General features: G+C 38.5%; 1 protein-coding gene and 1 pseudogene across 1 annotated transcript; both read left to right on the top strand.

The window, feature by feature from the left end:
• Positions 1–13953: 13953 nt before the first annotated feature.
• LOC122015681 (ferric reduction oxidase 8, mitochondrial-like) lies at positions 13954–16907 on the top strand. Its single transcript, XM_042572697.1, has 8 exons — positions 13954–14196; positions 14263–14359; positions 14459–14650; positions 14740–14977; positions 15056–15383; positions 15454–15715; positions 15798–16462; positions 16540–16907. Exons 1-8 carry the CDS (start codon positions 14034–14036, stop codon positions 16719–16721), a joined length of 2127 nt encoding a protein of 708 aa, XP_042428631.1. The 5' UTR covers positions 13954–14033; the 3' UTR covers positions 16722–16907.
• Positions 16908–18066: 1159 nt separating this feature from the next.
• LOC122015680 lies at positions 18067–21517 on the top strand (annotated as a pseudogene).
• Positions 21518–21885: the final 368 nt, after the last annotated feature.

Here is a 21885-nt window from a genome sequence, read left to right as displayed (position 1 = left end):
ACTTCACAAAGGAACCTTCGACGCTAAGGTATGTAAGAAAGATTTATTGTTAAATAAATTATATAACATCAAAATACAAAATGGAGAATATGTTGGGACCTTAACACCCGCTAGAGGGGGGGTGAATAGCGTCTCACCCAAATCGATCGCTTCCTATAATGTTAATGCACAGCGGAAATACAAAAACAAATACTAACAAGAGAAAGCAAACCTAACACGTTGATTTAACGTGGTTCAGAGATAAAGCTCCTACTCTACAGCTGTCCGTAAGGTGGACGATCTCGATCCGTCGGTGGATGACTCCCCGGAAAACCTCTGGTTAGCTCAAGCTCCTTGTCGGTGGAGAAACCTCACCACAAACACTTGAATACGAGCACACTGATCACATGAAGGCTTGGGAGACTCTAATAGGCTTTAACCAAGTCTATTTCGTCAACCATGCCCAAGCACCTCGAGCTCTATTAAATAGAGCTCGAGAGGAAAACACTAAGCTGTTTTCCCGTTACCAGTCGACTGGTGTATGCACCAGTCGACTGGTCTTTAAGTGAAGCCGACCGTTACCCAATGTTCGACTACCAGTCGACTACTACAGTGTACCAATCGACTGCTACAGTGTACTAGTCGACTGCTACAGTACTGCTATAGTGTCACAGCAGTACTACTGCAGTGTCACTGCGGTACTACTACAGTAAATCCTAAAACACATAGAATTTTGCCCTGAGTATAATCACTCAGTACTCGTCCTCGCCCGACCAACCTAGACCTAGCCTTCTAGCCTCCTCCATCAGCCTCGTGTCCCTCGGATGTCTTCCCATCTTTCACGTCTTGCTTTCTGGAGCTTCCTTCGGCCTTGTCCATATTGTCGGGTCTTCCTTTGCCAAGAGGTTCCTCACCTCCAAGACTTCATCCATTGCCAAGTCACACTTGGACTTACGTTGCCAAGACTACATGCTTGGACTTACACCGCCAAGACTCATTCTTGGACTTTCCTCATTTGCCAAGATCACACTTGGACTTTCCTTGTTGTACTTGTATCCTACACACTCACAATGCATATCAAATATAACAATAAACCTAACTTAAACCTTTGCCCAAACATCAAAACCTAGGGCACCTAGATTGCTCCAACAGAATCAGCAAGTCAACCACATATCCGAATCGAAGATCTTCTCAATGAACTTCACTCGATCGGACAAGAATTAGAGAATCACGATATTATAAGGTATGCTCTTAATGCATTTCCAAGGAACACTTTGTAGGTATTTATGGTAGATGCTTACAAAGTTTCCAAGGATTTTTCATCTATTAAACTAGATGAGCTATTTTTCAAATTTGAATTGCATGAACAGACTAATACATGCTCTGCCAAGAAAGAAATTGCTTTACTTGTAGGAAAATTCAAGACTCAGAAATTGAAACCCAAATTTCGACCTAAACCTGAATTCAAAGTGGATTTAGAAGATGACAAAGAGATCACCTCCAAACTAGTCGGCCGAGTTCAAAAATTGCTAAAGAAGCAAAGAAAAAGGAAGACCCTGAAAACAATGTAGTCTGAGTCATCACAAAACTATGAAGAAGAACAAGTTCAAGTGAGCTTCCCTGCTCTACAGTACAAGCTCACATTGCCAAGACCGAATTAAAGTCGGAGCCCGAGATTGAATTGGAGGCCGAGTTTGAGAGAAGTCATGAATCTGTATTCGTTTCCAAAGGGCTAAACAACACTATAAGTCCATCAGTAGTTAGATTGGAAAATTTAATTTCTTATTTATCTAGGAAATTAGCCAAGTCTAATATATGGGTAGTCGCTCTAAAAGGAGGTACCTATCCTTAAGAAAATAACTAACCCAAGTTCCTTGACTGACCAAGTTCAAAATGGAACCTCAACTCAAGTTCAACAACTTGAGGAAGAAAATTTCACCTTGAAAATTTAAGTCAAGGAACTCAAGGACATATTGAAACAATTCATTTTGGGTTCCAAGAACCTTGATCTGATTCTTGAAAAATAAAGGGTTGTATACAATCGATCTAGACTCGGATCTAAGGCTAAACATCTATTTAGATCTTACTTGTCTCTAGTAAATCGAACAAATAGAAACCTAATCCAAGCATGAGTTCCTAAGTCTAACTTGACTAATCAAGTTGGACTTAATCAATATTAGATCCCCAAGGATCAAATTCATTACTTTGGTAAATCTTATCGAGGTTATGATCTAGGGGGAGCCAATAGAAAAACTTTTTTTATTATTAGATAGATTTAATTGACTGCTTACTTGCTTGCTTGATTTACAACATTCTTTATTTCTGCCTAGATTAGGATGGTTATATAAGGACTTAAGGTTGATCGACACATGACTAGTTAGACTAAGGATTTTCAGAAAGAAAGTTAAACTTTCAATTTTCTTAAAAGGCATTGTCTAAAAATAGTCATTACTCCAATAACCAAGAATACCTCTATGCCTCACCATAGCTTAGAAGCCGATTATCGTAATGGATATTTAACCTACTATCTGTCAAATCTCAGTCTAATTCAAATGTAAATTAATCCTTAAATCTCAAATTAAATTGAAGATAAAAAATATTTTACAAAAATGTATAAGGTTCCCTATTTGAAAATCTAAAAAAAAGAAGGTAATATGGATTTAAGTTACAAATGAGAATTAGTTAAATCAAACCTAATCCAAGATTAACCCAAACTTACACAAACTCAATTTAACATAAAACCTAATAAAAAACTTTAATTAATCTTCAAAAACTTTAATTAATTTACAAAAACTTAATTAATTTTCAAAAACTTTAATTAATTTACAAAAACTTAATTAATTTATAAAATTTAATTAATTTTTAAAATTTAATTAATTTTTAAAACCTTAATTAATTTTCAAAAACTTAATTAAATTTTAAAAACTTTAATTAATCTTCAAAAACTTAATTAATTATCAAAACCTTAATTAATTTTTAAAACTTAAATTTTAAAATTTTAATTAACTTTCAAAATGTTAATTAATTCATTTTTTACTTAATAGAAACTAATTAACTTATAATTAATTTAATTCAATTAACTTAATCTAAAAATAATTAAATTTAATCAAGTTTAACTTGAATTCAAATCAATTAACAAACTTAGATTTTACTCAATTTGAATCTTATCATTAAACTCTAAATCAAACTAATTCTGCATTATATAAATTATGCATCTCCCAAAACACATAAGGCTACCATATTTGAACATCTAAAACAGGTGAGATGCTAGAAAAATTAAGTATTTTTAATCATGCTTAGGATTCTAGGTTTCATACTTATGCTTTTATTTTACTCAGTTTTTTAAAATTTTCAAGAGAAGTATTAATTAAAGAGGAAGAATTTCAAATCATTAAATTTTTTTTTACAAAAAGTTTTTGAAAATACTCTTAAATTATTTAGGGTTTTACAAATAATACTACTTTTTTTTTTGATATATATTAAAAGAGAAGAAAAAGTAAAGTAATTTAAGTATTTTTAAAAGTTAAAATATTTTCAAAAGTAAAGTACTATTTTTTCAAAAGAAGGTTTACAAGTTAGATACTTTCACAAGTATTGATTTAAAAGATAAGTAATTTTTTAAAAATTACGTGTTATTTTTAAGGAGAGCTTAATGTTAGGGTCGTTTTGGTGCTAGAGGAGGAGGAGGAGGAGGAGGAGGGGGGGAGGGGGTGAATGGCTCGTTGCGCGTCTCGTTGCTTGCTTCTTGATGATGATATGCAGCGGAATGAACAAGAAACAAACTTACAATGCTAATACAAGGGATTTACTTGGTATCCACCTCAAGAAGAGATGACTAATCCAAGGATCCACATGTGACACACACTCTACTAATCAAAACGCTCCTTCTCGATCGCAGCCGGAGGCGGAAAAGCCTCGTACAAACTCACACAACAATATACAACACCCACAAGAAGAAAATACAAAAGATACAAATGAAAATTATTTCTTCTTACTTACTTGTTATTTGTTGTTGCCTCTTGAACCTTGAAAGTGTAACTACACTTGTTTCCAAGAGCCTTCAAGAACTAGCTGTGAAAGTGTGGAGAAGCTCGTTGAGATCGTCGCTGAGATCGCATTGTAGTCACTAGAGAGGAATGCGCGAAGAAGACGTTCGCCAACGACTATAACCTGCGCAACGGTTAGATCCCAATCGATTGAATGCCTCTCAATTGATTGGAGAGGCTTTGAATCGATCGGCTAATCGATTCAGAGCACCTCTATGCTCTCTGGAAAATATCTGTATCGATTGCCCGATCGATTCAGTCCCTATCGTGCGATTTCCAACTTCCCAATCGATCGGTTGATCAATTGGAGGTTTCAATCGATCAACTGATCGATTCAGAAGCTCACTGTTCGCTCAGAAACTCTCCCAATCGATTGCTGAAGTTTTGATCGATTACCCAATCGATCAAGAAGGTTTTTGTACAAAATTGTGTCAACCAATCGATTAGCTGATCAATTGAACCCCCCCAATCGATTGGCCAATCGATTAGAAAGCATAAAACTGTGTAGAGCTTGAAACAAGATTCATTTCGCATCCGATATCACCTCATTCCGATATCCGAGTCAAAAATTATGACTTTCAGAAGTTTACTACGTCCGAACTTCCTAGTTCCATGCCAACTCCCTATTGGGCTTACGACCGCTAAGTGTTCGGTCAACTTTTGACCCATGAGGACTTTATCTTTGCCAACTTTTCGTTGGACTTCTGATCACCAAGTGCAGTCCTCCTTGACCCACTTAGATTTACCGTCTCGTGCCAAGTGTCCGGTCCTCCATGACCCACTTGGACTTCCTTCCACTAGATGTTTGGTCACCCTTGACCCATCTAGATTTCCTTGTGCCGAGTATCTGGACAATCCTTTGACCTACTTGGACTTATCAATACTAGGTGTCTGGTCAACCTTGACCCACCTGGATTTCCACGTGCCTGGCTTCACTCACTAGGTTTTTCCATCTGCCTAGCTTCACTCACTAGGACTTCCCATCTGCCTGGCTTCACTCACCAGGACTTTCACCTATCTTCATTCACTAGGGTTTTCACCTGGCTCCACTCGCCAGGATTTTTCCACTGCTTGACTTCACTCACTGGGACTTTCACCTTCCTTGCTTCACTCACTAGGACTTTTCCATTGTTTGGCTTCACTCACCGGGACTTTCACCTGTCTGGCTTCACTCACCAGGACTTTCACCTAGTTTCACCCATTAGGATTTTCCGACTGCCTATCTACACTCACTAGGTCCTTCACCTAGTTTCACTCACCAGGATTTTCCATCTGCCTAACATCTAGTTAAGACTTTCCCAGTCAAGTATCCAGTCAACTCTTTGACCTACTTGACTCTTCTTCATATTTAACTGGTCAACCTTGACCAGAGGAGAATTGTATCAACAATCTCCCCAAACGGACGATTGCATCTACAATCTCCATGTATTTTCAAACATCAAAACCCAAACATCAAGACTTAAGCTTGAGTTAACTCAAGCTTAGTCAACCAGGTCAACCTTGACCAAAAGGATATTGCACCAATAACCTTCCCCTTTTTGATATTTGACAATACCTTTAAGTTAAGCTAATCTCATAGGCTCAACTTCCTTTCATGCCAAAGTATGAATGATGGTTTCCTTCATTCTCCCCCTTTCCTAGAGGGCAAACTCTCTCTTTAGGTAATGAATGTATAACTTAAACTCTACATTCTCCCCCTATTGGCACACATCAAAAAGAACTCTCCTCCTGAAGAGTTACTCACCGTTGTTTACAACTTCACTCATTGTTCACAACACCATAATGAAGGTCTCATACCCTTTATTATCTCCAATGCTTACCGTTGAGCATTAACCAATCCAATAATGAAGGTCTCATACTCTTCATTATCTTCAATGTCCACCCTTAAGCATTAAATCTCTTCACAAACACAATGAAGGTCTCATACCCTTCATTGTATCCAATGCTCATCCTTGAGTATTTTTCAAGAGAAGGATATACCACCTTCCATGGTTTCGAAAAATAATTTTCATGTCCCTAATGAGTGACTCCCCCTAAAGACACGCTCATAACTTCTGTCATTGCACCAACAATGACTTGGAATCCCTAAATCTTTAAGAAATCTAAATTTAGAAGTTTTGAGGTTCAAAACTTTAATATTGAAACCAAACCTCAACCTAAACTTCTACTTAGTCTCCCTTAACCAATCCATTCGTGTTTTCATTATGAAAACTCCTTCTAAATGTATACAAATGTGTGTCAAGGGGTTAGGAATAGTTACCTAGACTAAAAATGATTTAAAATGCTGAAATCAGGCTTTCCCACCCAAAATCAACATTTTCAATCGATTGAAGTTGGGTCTCAATCAATTGAAACTATTTCAATCGATCCACTGATTGATTCCGTGAGCTTCTGTCCACAAAAATTACCTTTGAATCGATCGGCTGATCCATCCATCCTGGATCAATCGATCGACTGATCGATTTCGCAATGTTCTAGTCGCGAAAAAACATTGTCAATCGATTGGCTGATCGATTGAGACCTTCCAATCGATCGGCTGATCGATTGGATTTCTGATTTCCTGAAATCCAATTTCAGTGAAATTTAGAATTGCCCTATAAATTCTATAAAATTCTAAAAATCATAAAAATTCATGTAGATATTACTTAGGGTATATACTATCATGGAAAAATAGTTTTCTATGAAAATACTTCTTATTTTCAAATATTGACACAAACTTGAAAACCTATAAAAATTTCAATGTTTTCTTCTAGTTTGTGTTTAACTTTTAATGATGATTACTATCAAAAGATAGTCTTCACCAAGGTTTTCCAAAATATATTTAAAATCATTTTCAAAACCAATATCCAACCATGTTCTTTTAGGCTCAATGCACATGACTTGTACATTAGCTTTCCCAATAATTAGAAAATACATAACTAGGTGGTTTGATGAACCTAAAACTCAAAAAGAATGCAAAATATGATGTCATGACATATGATGGACAAACAATCATGGAAAATTAGCATAATTAAAATATAGTTGGATTACCTATCTAAGTATCCTTAACCTTAGCTAACTTAAATTTAAATCCTAGATTGCCCACTTTTTCTTAAGAAAATGTCAAACTTCCAATTTTGACATTTTTTTGCTTTTCTTAATTTGTGCCAATTTAAATTAAGAATAATTCCTCAAGGTTTGGCACACTTTACTCTTTCAAAGAGTAATCATTTTAAATTAAGGCCTAACTTGCCCTTAACTTCCTAAGAAAATACCAAAACCCCAACTTGACATTTCTTTTCCTTTTCTCAAATGTGTCAATTTAAATTAAGTCCAATTCCTTAAATTTTGACACACTTTACTCTTTCAAAGAGTAAACAATTAATCCTTTACATTTTCAAACGTTAACAAAAATCTTGAAAATACCTCCAAGTGTCAACTTTATTAAAGTTGGGTTAACCACCCTTCCAAATAGAGTTGACACCCTCTAACCCATCTAGGGGGTAATGCTCCTAGGAACTCAAAACCTATTTGTGCTCCTTTGATGCTCTAGGTATTCACTAGGGATAACTTCCCTAGATACCTTCCTAGTGACCTTGTTAGGCTTCTTAGAAGCCTTGATCACTTTCTCTAGGTCAACTTTAGGGATAGCTTCCCTTGTGACCTTCTTAGTGACTTTGTTAGCCTTCTTAGAAGTCTTAGTCACTTTTATCTTTGCAAAAACACTTATAGGGATAACTTCCCTTGTATTTTTGACTTGACCACTAGACCTAGGGTTAGTTCCATAGCTATGTTGAACCCTATGATAAGAAGGAGCATCCTTCTTAGTTTGCGGTCTGTATCCCAAACCCCTCCTACCATTGGATGATTCTTGTCTAACTCTCCCTAACCCTAGATTATGCTCATTTTGGCTCTTAAGAATGTTTTCCATTTTCTTTAGTGTCTTTTCCATTTTATCAAGCCTTGACCTCAAGACCTGATTTTCTCTCCGTAAATTCCTAGATTTTGGTTTGTCATTAAATCTTTGAGCATTTCTATTTTTGGGCTTGTATCTATTATCCTTAGTGTTCTTGCCCAAGTAGTTATCTACCTTCCTAACCTTAGGTAAGGTACTTTTAGTATGAAGAACTACATGTTTTTCCTTAATGCTATCATGCTTTCTATTTTTATGGTAAATGACATTAAAATGATACAAGTTAGAACTAGCATACTTTTTCCCATGATTTAAAGGGATAGACTCAATAAATGATACCTTGGGTTTTACCTTGGAAGCTTCCCCTTGACTTGTGCTTCCTCCCTTAGGCTTGACCGACTTCTTTCCCTTAGAACATTGACTTCGATAATATCCTTTTTGGTTGCACAAGAAATACACAATGTGTTCCTTGCTCTTATTTGTTGTGTGGGTGGTTTCCTTGAGCTTCTCCTTGTCCTTTTGTGTCACTTGGCCCTTCTTCTTGGCCAATTCAGGACACTTGCTCTTATAGTGCCCATGTTCCCTACACTCAAAGCAAATGATATGATTTTTGTTATTAACAATTGAAATTGTTATACCTTTGCTTGTAGGGGTGGTATCTTCTCCTTTTTGATCCGGATGTAGAGGCTTCCTCTTGATCCGACAATGATGGTCCACGCTCTCCCTCAATCCTAGAGGTGGAGGCTTCTTCCTCTTCATCCTCAGATGTTGAGAATCTCTCAACTTCCGAATCCGCATGCACATGAAATAAGGAGTACACTCCTTTGCCTTTATCTTCGTGCCCTCTTGAGGATGGACTTTCCTCTCCTTCTTCTGATGTTGAGCACCTCTCAACCTCGGAGACCTCTTTCTCTTGGTCTTGCTCCAATAAGTTGTCCTCTTTGGATTTGTCTTGATTTGGTACAGTAGAGAGTTCTTCATGAAGCTTGGCCAATTTGCTCCATAGCTCTTTGGTATCTTTAAATTCTCCAATTTGAGCCAAAATATTGCTTGGCAATAAATTGACCAATTGCTTGGTCACTTTGTCATTTGCCTTGCTCCTTTGAATTTGCTCTTGGCTCCATTTGCTCTTCTTGAAAATTTTGCCCTTTGAATTTATTGGAGCTTCAAAGCCTTCCATTAGAGCAAATCATTACTCTATCTCCATCATAAAAAAAATTTCGATTCTTGATTTTCAATAATTGAAGCTCGTCATTGTGAATGGTGGAGCCATCCATGTGTCGAATCTGAGTCAATCTCGAAATTCCATCTTGAAGTTGAGCTCCTAATGAATTCTTTGACTTGATGAATTTTGCTCTAACTTCTTCACCCTCTAGCCTTTTTGCCCCTTCCAGCGATGATTCCGGTAAAGAGCGACCTCGCTCTGATACTACTTGTTAGGGTCATTTTGGTGCTAGAGGGGGGGGGGGGGTGAATAGCTCGTCGCACGTCTCGTTGCTTGCTTCTTGGTGATGATGTACAACGGAATGAACAAGAAACAAACTTACAACGCTAACACAAGGGATTTGCTTGGTATCCACCTCAAGAAGAGGTGACTAATCCAAGGATCCATACGCGACACACACTCCAGTAATCAAAACACTCCTTCTCGATCGTAGCCAGAGGCGGAGAAGCCTCGTACAAACTCACACAACAATATACAACACTCACAAGAAGAAAATACAAAAGATACAAATGATAATTATTTCTTCTTTTTTACTTGTTGCTTGTTGTTTCCTCTTGAACCTTGGAAGTGTAACTACACTTGTTTCCAAGAGCCTTCAAGAGCTGGCTGTGAAAGTGTGGAGAAGCTCGTTGAGATTGCCGTTGAGATCGCACTGTAGTCGCTGGAGAGGAATGCGGGAAGAAGACTCTCGCCAATGGCTATAACCTGCGCAACGGTAGGATCCTAATCTATTGAATGACTCTCAATTGATTGGGGAGGATTTGAATCGATCGGCTGATCGATTCAGAGCGCCTCTGTGCTCTCTGGAAAACACCTGAATCGATTTCCCGATTGATTCAAGCTCTATCACGCGATTTCCAGCTTCCCAATCGATCGGCTGATCGTTGGAGGTTTTAATCGATCAACTGATCAATTCAGAAGCTCACTGTTCACTCAGAAACTCTCCAAATCGATTGACCAATCTATTGGAGAAGTTTTGATCGATTACCCAATCGATCAAGAAAGTTTCTACACAAAATTACATCAACCAATCAATTAGATGATCGATTGAACCCCTCCCCCAATCGATTGGCAAGCAGAAAACTATGTAGAGCTTGAAACGAACTTTGTTTCGCGTCCGAGATCATCTCATTCCGATATCTAAGTCAAAAGTTATGGCATTCGAAATACATCCAAACTTCCTAGTTCCATGCCAACTCCCTATTGGACTTACGACCATTAAGTGTTCGGTCAACTTTTGACCCATCAGGACTTTCTCTTTGCCAACTTTTCGTTGGACTTCTGATCACCAAGTGCAGTCCTCCTTGACCCACTTAGATTTACCGTCTCGTGCCAAGTGTCCGGTCCTCCATGACTCACTTGGACTTCCTTCCACCAGATGTTTGGTCACCCTTGACCCATCTAGATTTCCTTGTGCCGAGTATCTGGTCAATCCTTTGACCTACTTGGACTTATCAATACCAGGTGTCTGGTCAACCTTGACCCACCTGCATTTCCACGTGCCTGGCTTCACTCACTAGGTTTTTCCATCTGCCTAGCTTCACTCACTAGGACTTCCCATCTGCCTGGCTTCACTCACCAGGACTTTCACTTAGCTTCACTCACCAGGATTTTCTCACTGCCCGACTTCACTCACCAGGACTTTCACCTGTCTGGCTTCATTCACCAGGACTTTCCCATTGTCTGGCTTCACTCACCGGGACTTTCACCTACCTGACTTCATTCACCATGACTTTCCCACTGCCCGGCTTCACTCACCGGAACTTTCACCTGCCTGGCTTCACTCACCAGAACTTTCACCTAACTTCACCCACTAGAATTTTCCAATTGCCTAGCTTCACTCACTAGGTCTTTCACCTGGCTTCACTTACTAGGATTTCTCATCTGCCTAACCTCCAGTTAAGATTTTTTCAGTCAAGTATCCAGTCAACCCTTTGACCTACTTGACTTTTCTTTATATCTAACTGGTCAACCTTGACCAGAGGGGAATTGTATCAACAGTCTTCCCAAACGGATGATTGCATCTGGAATCTCCATGTATTATCAAACATCGAAACATAAATATCAAGACTCAAACTTAAGTTAACTCAAACTTAGTCAACCAGGTCAATCTTAACTAAAAAGATATTGCACCAATACTTAAAATATTCTTTGTTAAATTTTAACTTTAACCTTTTCTAAGTTATGTTTCAATACTTAGAATTGTCTTTAAAAAATCATTTTCTTTAAAAGTTCTTACTTTGAAACTGCATTTAAAAATTATTACTTGTGAAATTTATTATTTTATATTTAACTTGTTAGAATATTATCTTTATGTTTAACTTAACTTTGAATTATATTGTCATAATGAAAAGAGGAGAAGATTATTAGTACAAATAGTATCAAATGATTGAACGTGAGTTTTGATATTGACGGAGGTGCTCCAGGCGTTTGTACAGGTGGATAGGCACCCAGACGACAAGCTATAGTGGCACACTTCGACTAGCCAACCCATATCAGCGGTCCAGGCACCCGGACCAATCCGAGCTTCCGGAAGTGGATAAAGTTTACGGGATAAACTTTCGACGAGGTGTAGCCACGTCAACACACTCCAGGTGCCCGGGGGTGGTTCCAGACACCCGGAGAGTTCCTATATAAATGACTTCGAGCAGTAGCTTCAGAACATCAATTCCAATGACTTTTGCTCTTGCGCACTGTTCTGAAAAGCACATGACGATGCTGTAACGTTGCTTCGATAACCGATGATCAAATCTCAGCTAAATCTCTTTGTTGTCAGTGATTTTACTTTATAGTTCTTATATTTCACTTGTACTTCAATTCTGTAATATTCGAGCTATTAGTGAATTGTCCATCGAAAGCACTTAACGAGTACAGGTTTTAGAGTAGGAGTCGTCGTAGACTTTGAACCAAGTAAAAAAATAAAGTGTTAACGATTGTTTCTTTTATTTTCTATTTCCACTATGTATTATGTGTTTTATGAAAAAAGTAAAAAAGCTACTAGCATTGTTCACCTCCCTCTAACGCTTTTGATCTAACATATAGGGCCGCCCAATCGCATGTTGAGAGATGCACTCAGAATAGGAGCAAGGTTCTATAAGTTTGATCAGCCTTTGAACCGATCGGTTAATTATAAACCGGATATCTAGGCATAAATGAAGCACTAGATCCCTCAAGTACGATCGGCTCTTAGGTCGGTCATCCTCATATCGACGACTTTAGCACTGACTAAGGAGCTAAGTACCATTGAGAGTGATACTCTGGCTACTATATTATCTTAACTTTGATCGTTACCTCATTTTAACTTTGACTATCATATTACCTCTGAGTTCGTTCACAACATACCATATCAGGTAAGTTTGTATAATTTTAATTGGATGAGGACAAAGCATTTTAATAAAATAATATTCAATATATAATAATTGGAGCTATTTTCCTTGTATATGGCAGTAAACACGATTATAAATATTATAATAATGTTGAAATATTTTTAGAATGAAAAATATATTAGATTTTTTAAGCAATACAACTAACACTATATGACATGATCTTCTTCCACGAGTATAATTAAAGTGGTAAGTAGTTGAGGTTTGCTATTTGAGATCGAGGAGTTAAATTTCAGAATTGACGAGGCGTAAATCTCCGCACTTCGTATAATTTTACCATTCAATTACCTCTTTATTCATTATAATTTAACTCCTTCGTATTGATGAGTAAGGGTTGATCTAAGATTTTAAATTTAGAAAATTATATACTAAATGATGAAAATAATTATTAAAACTTTCATGAATAATATACCTTTAGTTGAAATGTAAAAAAACAGTAGAAGAATTTTTTATTTTTTTGAAATTTAGTCGGATTCGAACTTCAAAGGCGTGTTTTAAAAAACCAAACTTATCATTAAACCAACTAAAAGGGCCAAATAACACATATATTAAAAAAATAAAATAAAAACTATATAAAAATATTGTTATTTAAAAATTTTGGACTGCCGTGGTCCCTCGGTCCTCGGATCCTAATATAAATCCGCCGTGAGGCGTAAGGGACGAGCATCCTTTTGCCACCTGATATGACACGATCCACTGAAGCTTATGAGAATGCTACATGGCATTAGGGTGGTCTTTGGCATGTGTACTTGCTTAGTGCCTTCACTTATGAAAAGTAAACGTTTGCTTTTCAACTCCACTACCAGACCCTCAAAATGGACTACACAATCTCATAACTATGCGATTTGTTATCTATGATAAAGAATATACATGTGCTAATAGTGTCTAAAATGGCTCATGTTTGAGAGAAAGATCTATCGTATGTAATCTAAAAGTCTATTTTTGTGACTTAAATTTAAAACTATTAAGTCATGACAGTAACTTACTTTTCTATTAGGCCAAAACTCCCCTTTTATTAGATTCTCAAAGAGTAAAAACTAAATAAAAAAAGTCACCAGGTCACAAGTATATCATTGAATATTGAAACATGAGTTAATTTTATGAAATATCTAGATTCGTTAAGAGTTAGTCGACTCAACGGGTGTTTAATTAACTTGTTTGATCATGCGTCACACAAATTCCCAATACGACTAGAGTCACACAAAGATGGTGTCGTAAACATAACAAACATGATCTTATCTTAATCACATATGTGACCATATTACTACTACCTCACTCAATCCCCATCCCACACCTCATTATTATCTCACCCCACCACCATCAAAATGGTCCCAAACATGATTCACCAAAATGGTGATTGGGTCATTTTCTTCAAATACATGATGCTTCACTCCCACTACAAATCCACACCTTAAAAGGAGGGATCCTACTCCCATTCTCCCCCAAGACAAATCAACTTTCTTTATCTTCGTCTTATTTGTCTTGTTTAGTTCGGTTGGTTCAGTTTCATGGCAATGAAGTATAGGTGCACTCTTGTAGTCCTGAAGTTGTCGATGTCCATGCTACTTGCAGCATTGGCATGCATCTGGACAGTGAGGCTCACGCGGTCATGGAAGCGATCTTGGCATGAGGCCGAAGACAGGGCTAGCACCACCGTGTTCAGCGATTCCGGTACCGAGCTGTGCTTATCCTTCCGGTAGAAGAAGGAATCTATGACATTTGATCCTTGTGGTGCAGGTCTTACTGTGGTGGTGTATTGTTTCCCAGTTCTAGCAGTGGCCAGTTTGGCCTATGTCTACTTGCACCTCACTTCGAAAACTGATCAGGAAAGTAGGTAATACTACTTCACACATGAAGAGATGGCCGGAATTTACTACTTGGTCGTGTGACTTAGTCGACTCTGATGATCGGAATTTATGGCTTCTTGTTGCAGGAAGAGACAGTCGATACTGATGACCAATTTGACAAACCCAATCACGGTGATGAAACGTTCGATCGGGATAGTTTCGACTGCAGAACTCCTGATTGCAACCCTGTTCATCATATTTCTGGCATGGACGTACTACTCCAATGTTTCCAGTTCTTTTAAGATGATGACACCCTACAAGTCCCTCAAACTCAATAAGTATCATTTTATACATACGAAAGGCTGCATCGATCGGTATCGGTATTTGTTTTACTAAATAATGCTTCTGGTTGATTTTCCTTATTCAGATGGCAGCTAAAGATGATGTATGTGGGTGTTCGAATCGGTTCGTTGAGCGAAGCATGTTTGGTGCTCTTGTTCTTGCCAATTCTGAGAGGGATGGCAGTGTTCAGGGTGTTTGGAGTTCAGTTTGAAGCTTCAGTGAGGTATCATGTTTGGATAGGCAATTTGATAATACTCTTGTCACTTCTACATGGCACCATTGTGATGTTCATTTGGGGTGTTAAGAAAAGCTTGTTAAAGGAGGTGAGCAAAGACAATTTTCTTTAAGTTTTTTTCCTTTTGCTAAGTTGATCACTACTCGTGCTTATGATCAAAGAACAGATCGTAAAATGGCAATCGGTAGGGCGTGTTAATATCGCGGGTGCGATGGCCTTGACCACTGGCCTAATCATCTGGATAACATCACTTCCACAGATAAGAAGGAAGCAGTTCCAACTATTTTACTTGACTCACCATCTCTACATATTCTTCATCCTCTTTTTCTTGATTCACGCCGGAGATAAGCATTTCTATTTGGTGTTCGCCGGCGTTCTTCTCTTCGCGGTAGATAAACTGCTGCGAATAGTACAGTCAAGAGGAACAACATCACCAATTTCTGCGAGCATTTTGCCCAACAGAGCACTGAAACTCACTCTCCTGAAACATCCTTGTGAGCCATATTGTTTTTGATTCACCACCAATATACAAACAAGTATTCGATCTTTTCTTCTACTCTGCAGGCATGAGCTACACTCCGACGAGCATCATCTTTGTTAAAGTTCCGATCGTATCGAAGTTTCAGTGGCACCCTTTTAGCATAACTTCAAGCTCCAACATGGACAATTCTGAGCTTTCAATCTTGATCAAGAGCCATGGTCAGTGGACTACTGGCCTCTTCAACTTACTGAATTCAGTGATCGATACAGGCTCCAGCGACCATCTTAAGGGCATTCAGATAGCAGTCGAAGGTCCTTACGGTCCTGCGACCGTCGAATACCGAAGGTACTTGAAGTTGCTCAGCAAATTTAAACTTAAGCTTTTGAGCTATGTTGGAGCTTAAGTGAACAATATACACTGAAACCAGGTACAAGAGCTTGGTGTTAATCTCAGGAGGTTCGGGGATATCTCCTTTTCTGAGCATTCTACAAGATATTGCTTCGAGAAATGGCGACATGAACAAGAATCCGATCAAGGTGCAATTGATATATGTCGTGAAGAAGGTCGAAGACCTCAGCATGCTCGCTGTGATCTCCCCCTTGTTGCTCGAAAACCTGAAGATGAAACTGTTTGTGACCCAAGAAAACAGTCCACCAGTCACGGCAGAAAAGATTCTACAAGACTTGTCTCTTCAGATCAAGACAATTGCATCCAACAAAGCTTCCTCTAAAGGTGCTCTCTCAATGCCTGAAGGATTGCTGTGGAAGGCATCGATCACTGCGGTCTCTTTCGCAGTGTTCCTCGCTTCTCTTATCATCTTGAGCTATGTTTTCCTACACCAAGAAAGCAAATCCTCGTCGAAGAAGAAGAAGAAGGATCCGTCGTGGATCGGGGATCTATTCGCACTCTGCTCTCTTACTATTGCCGCGAGCTGCTGTGCAATGGCTACAATGATCTCAAGATGGAAGAGGACAGTGAGTGAAGGTCAACAGGTACCTCACAGGCAAAGTGTGTGCCATGAAAATACATCTGCCAAAGTGCAAGGCACAGAGAGGCATGAAATAGAGTTTGGCATTAGGCCAAATTTAGTAGGTAATGCTTTCTCTTTGCATGATTTCATATGGAATTTGTGTTATTGTAGTTTTTTAACTTTTTTTTTTTTTTTGCAGAGATGCTCGATGAGATTGAATTTGGCACAGAAGAGGAAGAAGTAGGCATCTTTGTGTGTGGCCCTGCTTCCATGAATGAGTCGGTGGCTTCATTTTGTATAGCAAACAGACAGTGCAGGAAGAAGGATCAGAGAAAACAAAAATGTAACTTCAATGTTCACTTCATCAACTTTTCGCTGTGAAGCTTTAGTAGGAGATGAAAACGATCGGCAGGGTCGAGAAATAAGGCCTTTAAATCTCAATTGTCGATATAGTTAATAGGTAGTTTATGGCTACCAAACTGATTTCCTCAACTAAGGAAGCATCTTGTGAGTTGCTTGTAAGAAACCAATAAATAAGAATTGTGGTTATAAAGTTTTAGAATGAAACGCAAGAATGTTCTATAATGGAAATATTATCAGTTAAGGTTAGGATTTAAGAGGGACAGAGGCCTTCCGTCGAGCCAAAGTTGATCAATATGCTTAGCCCTAGTGGTTCTTAAGAGATAAGGTTGATTGACATCCATTATTTATCCTCTTGTTGGTCCTCTTTGCAAGAGAGGTCATCTCTTATACTACTCTTCGATCACCTCTATACCGACCAACAATTATTGGTGACCTCTCCTACAATCATTTTCGCTACTCATCCCCGAGCTCTTCATTCTATCAACAAACTTTTGTATTCATGTAAGTTGATTGATTTGGAAGTTTCATAGGACAAAACAAGCCTAGGTCGTGCTATTCGATTGGACTTCCGATGGGTTCTGATGGGCCAAGTGAGTCAATAGTTCGGGCTAGTTGGACAATCTAAGCAGCTTAGTTGGGTCAGGCTATGAAAACTAATTTGTTATGTTACCTAAAATTTATGGACCCTCATGCAATTGTCGTTAGACTTTAACTTACTAATCTCATAAGAGGATCCATCCAAACAAAGATAAATCAGGAAACTCATGATGGGTGACTTAAAAGTTTAGCATCCTTTTGTTGTACGTTCTATTTGAAGATTTTTTTTTACAAATATGTCATAGTTCGAAATCAAATTATGCATGTCTAGGTGATAATTAAACACCCTTCCACTATATCATAGCCTTGAGGGCTTATTGCAAATCTTATAAAGATTATATCACATATGGTCGATTTGATCTAGCAGCCTATATAATTGTATACATAGAACATAATTTTAAGTAGGACTGAAAATAAATCAAGCTGAGTTAAGTTTTATAATATTTAAATTTATTTGATAAAATAATCGAGTCCAATCGTCGAGATGCCAAGGATAAAGGCGAATTTAGAAATTAGAATTTTAATCTGGGGAGACGTACATACTGTGCCACGAAATTAATTATTATACGTGGTATAACTTTCAATAATAAAAATATAATAGTAAAAAATATATAATAATTAAAAAAATAAATTAAATACCCAGAGTGATGCCTGACATCTTGTAATGTTCATGTTGTGCTCGATTATTGAGCAGGAGTTGATTGTGACCGTGCTCTAGATCCAACGATATCTCGAGTCTCAAATAGTTTTACGAGGAATCACTAGGATAAATATTACGAGAATGATTTTACAAATACTTGCAAATACTACAACAAATCATAGCTATATTTTTGAGTGTTGCGATTTTTTTTTATCTGCTGCAAAAATCTCAATGTCTGTTGCCAACGGAAGCGTCGTTCCAGTCCTCGTAATATTCTGCTCTAGTCAAATGCCAAACTGGGATGTTAAATTCTTACATGCATGAGCTTGTTGTAGCAGTGACGCGGTGACAATGGAGAAGCCAGCTAAGACGAAGAAGAAGAAAAAGGATAGAAAGCAAGACGAGAAGGGAAGGCCTGGGAAATGTAACTAATTTTTTATAGTAGGACGCCCCTTTCTCTCTCTCTATATATATATTCTCTCTTCTTTTCCCGCGCCTCCCTTCGCCTCCCTCCTGCGACACCTGCTCGTCGCCGCCTCCGCAAGGGGTCAAGCTTGAGCGGCCGCCGCAGCCCCCCTCCGCGCGCTCTAGCCTTCGCTGCACAAGTCGCCGAACCCCGTCCAGCCTCGACGAGGCGATTGTGCTTAGCTCTCTTCTATGTTTTGTTGATAAAAATTGGATTTTTATTGTTCTAATCGTAGCAACAGAGAGCTTTGGTTGGGAACTTGAGAGTCTTCCTGTCGCATTTGTGATGAAACTATTTAAATCCAAAGGATTTACCTCCATTACTTGTTTTCCTTCCAAACAAGTAAGTCCCAAGTCTCCCCTCAAGTCCACTGTCAGTCCATTCCATGTCGATGCTCACATGATCAAGACTGGCTTTGATCTGCAAACCTACCACTCTAATCACCACCTCCAGTCTCTGCTTGACCAGGGGCAAGTGTTGAGAGCACGCAAGCTGTTCGACGAAATGCCTCTGAAGAACACTTTCACTGCCAACCGCATGATCTCTGGCTACACAAAGTATGGCTACCTCGAAGAGGCTCGTCAACTCTTCAACTGCACAACAGACCGCACTGTCGTCACGTGGACTATCCTGATCAATGCCTACTCCCAAGCTGCCCAGCCTGAAGAAGCTTTTGACCTCTTCCGGTGTATGTGGAGGTCGGGAATTAGCCCTGATCATGTGGCGACCGTGGCGTTGCTGAGTTCTTGCTGCTCACCAGATACATCGAGCTGTGTAGTTCAAGTTCACGCGCATATCATCAAGTGTGGATTAGGCAACACAGTCATGGTCTACAATACCATAGTGGACTCGTACTGCAAGTGCGGCAATGCCCGATTGGGAAGAAAGTTGTTTAATGAGGCACGAGAAAGGGATTCTGTTACCTTTAATGCAATGCTAATGGGTCACTCAAAAGAAGGATCCTACTCTGAGGCATTGGAGCTGTTTGTCACCATGAGGAATTTGAGGCTGAAACCATCTCAGTTCACATTTTCTGGAGTTCTAGCCACTGCTGTTGGTTTGTCTAATCTTGGACTAGGCCAACAAATTCATGGTCTGGTCGTTAAGACAAACTTCAGTTGGAACGTGTTCGTATGCAATTCTTTGCTGGATTTCTATTCGAAGTGCTGTTGCTTAAATGAGGCCAGGGCACTGTTTGATGAGATGGAAGAGAGGGACAATGTTTCTTACAATGTTATGGTATCCGGCTATGCATGGGATGGGCACCTCGAAGAGCTAATTAGGCTCCTTAAAGAGATGCAGTACCTTGGTTTTGATAGGAGTCAATTTCCTTTTCCAAGTCTGCTAAGTGTTGCAGGAGGTCTCCCAGATCTTGCAATGGGGAGGCAGATCCATGCTCAAGTGATTCTAACAGGGTCGGCGTGCGATATTATTGTGTGCAATGCCCTTGTCGATATGTACTCAAAATGTGGTCATCTCAAGACTGCTGTGCTGATATTTAGGAATGGGATAGAAAAAGACATAGTTTCATGCACTGCTATGATATCAGGCTATGTAGAGAATGGGCTATTTGAAGAAGCAGTGAGATTGTTCTGTGAGTTGAGAAGAGATGGCATGATTCCAGATAGAGCCACATTTTCAATTATCTTGAGAGCTGCATCTAGTCTGGCCTTGCTTTCGCTCGGGAAGCAACTGCATTCTAACATAATCAGGTGTGGTTACATGTCCGATGTGTTTGCTGGGAGTGCAATTCTTGACATGTATGCAAAATGTGGATGCTTTTTATTTACTCTGAAGATATTCAATGAGATGCCGAACAAGAACATAGTTTCATGGAATGCAATGCTATGTGCACACGCACAGAATGGGCAGGGTAGGAAAGCAATTGACCTATTTGAAGAAATGCTTCGACAGGATGTCAAACCAGATTCTGTCTCTTTCCTCTGTGTTCTTTCCGCTTGCAGTCACAATGGCTTCGTCAAAGAAGGCTTACAATATTTTGAATCCATGAGTAAATTGCATGGACTGAAACCAAAGAGAGAGCATTATGCTTGTGTCATAGATTTGATGGGTCGTGTTGGGCGGCTAGATGAAGTGGAAAAACTAGTCAATCAGATTCCTTTCGAGGCAGATCAGATCATATGGAACTCTATCCTAAACTCATCTAGGATACATGGGAACCATGAATTGGCTAGACATGCAGCTGCTAGACTTTTTAGTATGAATATCAAGGATGCTGCTCCTTTTGTCATCATGTCAAATGTCTATGCTCGAGCGGGCCGATGGGATGCAGCTGCCAAGGTTAAGAAGATGATGAGGGACCGAGGACTGAGGAAGGAACCAGCATATAGTTGGGTTGAGATCATGCACAAAATCTATGTTTTCTCTTCCAATGACAACATGAACCCTCAGATTAATGAGATCAAAGATCTACTTGATCAGCTAAGCGAGGAGATGGAAAAGGAAGGTTATAGACTTGATACTGGCTTCTCACTTTATTTGATGGATGAAGAGAATTGAATCCTTAAGGTGCCACCGTGAAAGGCTAGCAGTCACATTTGCTATCCAAAACAGGCACCTGGAACACCTATAGTTGCGATGAGGAACATACGAGCATGCCAGATTACCATGCTGCAACTAAGGTGACAGCCAAGATTGTCGAGAAACATATCACTATAAGGGATTCAGTAGGTTCCACCATTTCAAGGATGAATTGTGCTCGTGGAGATTTTCTGGTAGCTCCATGATGAAGAAATACAAAAACATTGTTTTGTTCTTCTGTTTTCTGAAAGAAAGAGCCAAGACATTATTTAGGGATAAAATAACACAAGATAAACTACAGTAAATGAAGATCAAGAATGTTCTTATGCTTATACTTAAGATGACTCGGATAATCGCATCAGAGTGGAAGTAACACTGGTATCAGAGAAAATTGTTAGATTATCAGCACACTTCAGTGTCAGTTCTGTTTAGGAACAGGATCTTAGTTACTTATTTCATGACCTTTTTTTCATCTTCTTCTCATGAAGATGCAACTTAAGTTGCCATTTTTGTGTTGTGAAGGATAATCTTGTTTTCATATCTTTTTGGTTCATCCGAATCATCTCTTTATTTGTTGAATTGCTTTTATTATTTCAGGTATGGATCAGACTTGGATCAAATTTCAAAAGTAGAATAAGATTTAAATGAGATATAAAATAGAATAGTAGTTAGACATGATGATATTCCGATAGAGATATGAAAATATTTAGAAAATAAAATATTAAATAATTTATAAAGTTATTCAATTTGATATTGACAACGAAAAAAATATCAGTGGAGGATAAGTATCTAGTTCCTTTATATGAAAATAAAAGATATGTATAAAATTATGCAAACTATAGGGATATTAAATTGATGAGTCATATCATGAAATTTTAAAAAAGAGTAATAGAAAAAAACTAAGAAGACCATGATGATTGAAAATCAATTTAGATTTA

The sequence above is a fragment of the Zingiber officinale genome, chromosome 8B (genome assembly GCF_018446385.1).
Source record: "Zingiber officinale cultivar Zhangliang chromosome 8B, Zo_v1.1, whole genome shotgun sequence".
Taxonomy (NCBI): Eukaryota; Viridiplantae; Streptophyta; class Magnoliopsida; order Zingiberales; family Zingiberaceae; genus Zingiber; species Zingiber officinale.
This window is presented reverse-complemented; position numbering and strand designations above follow the sequence as displayed.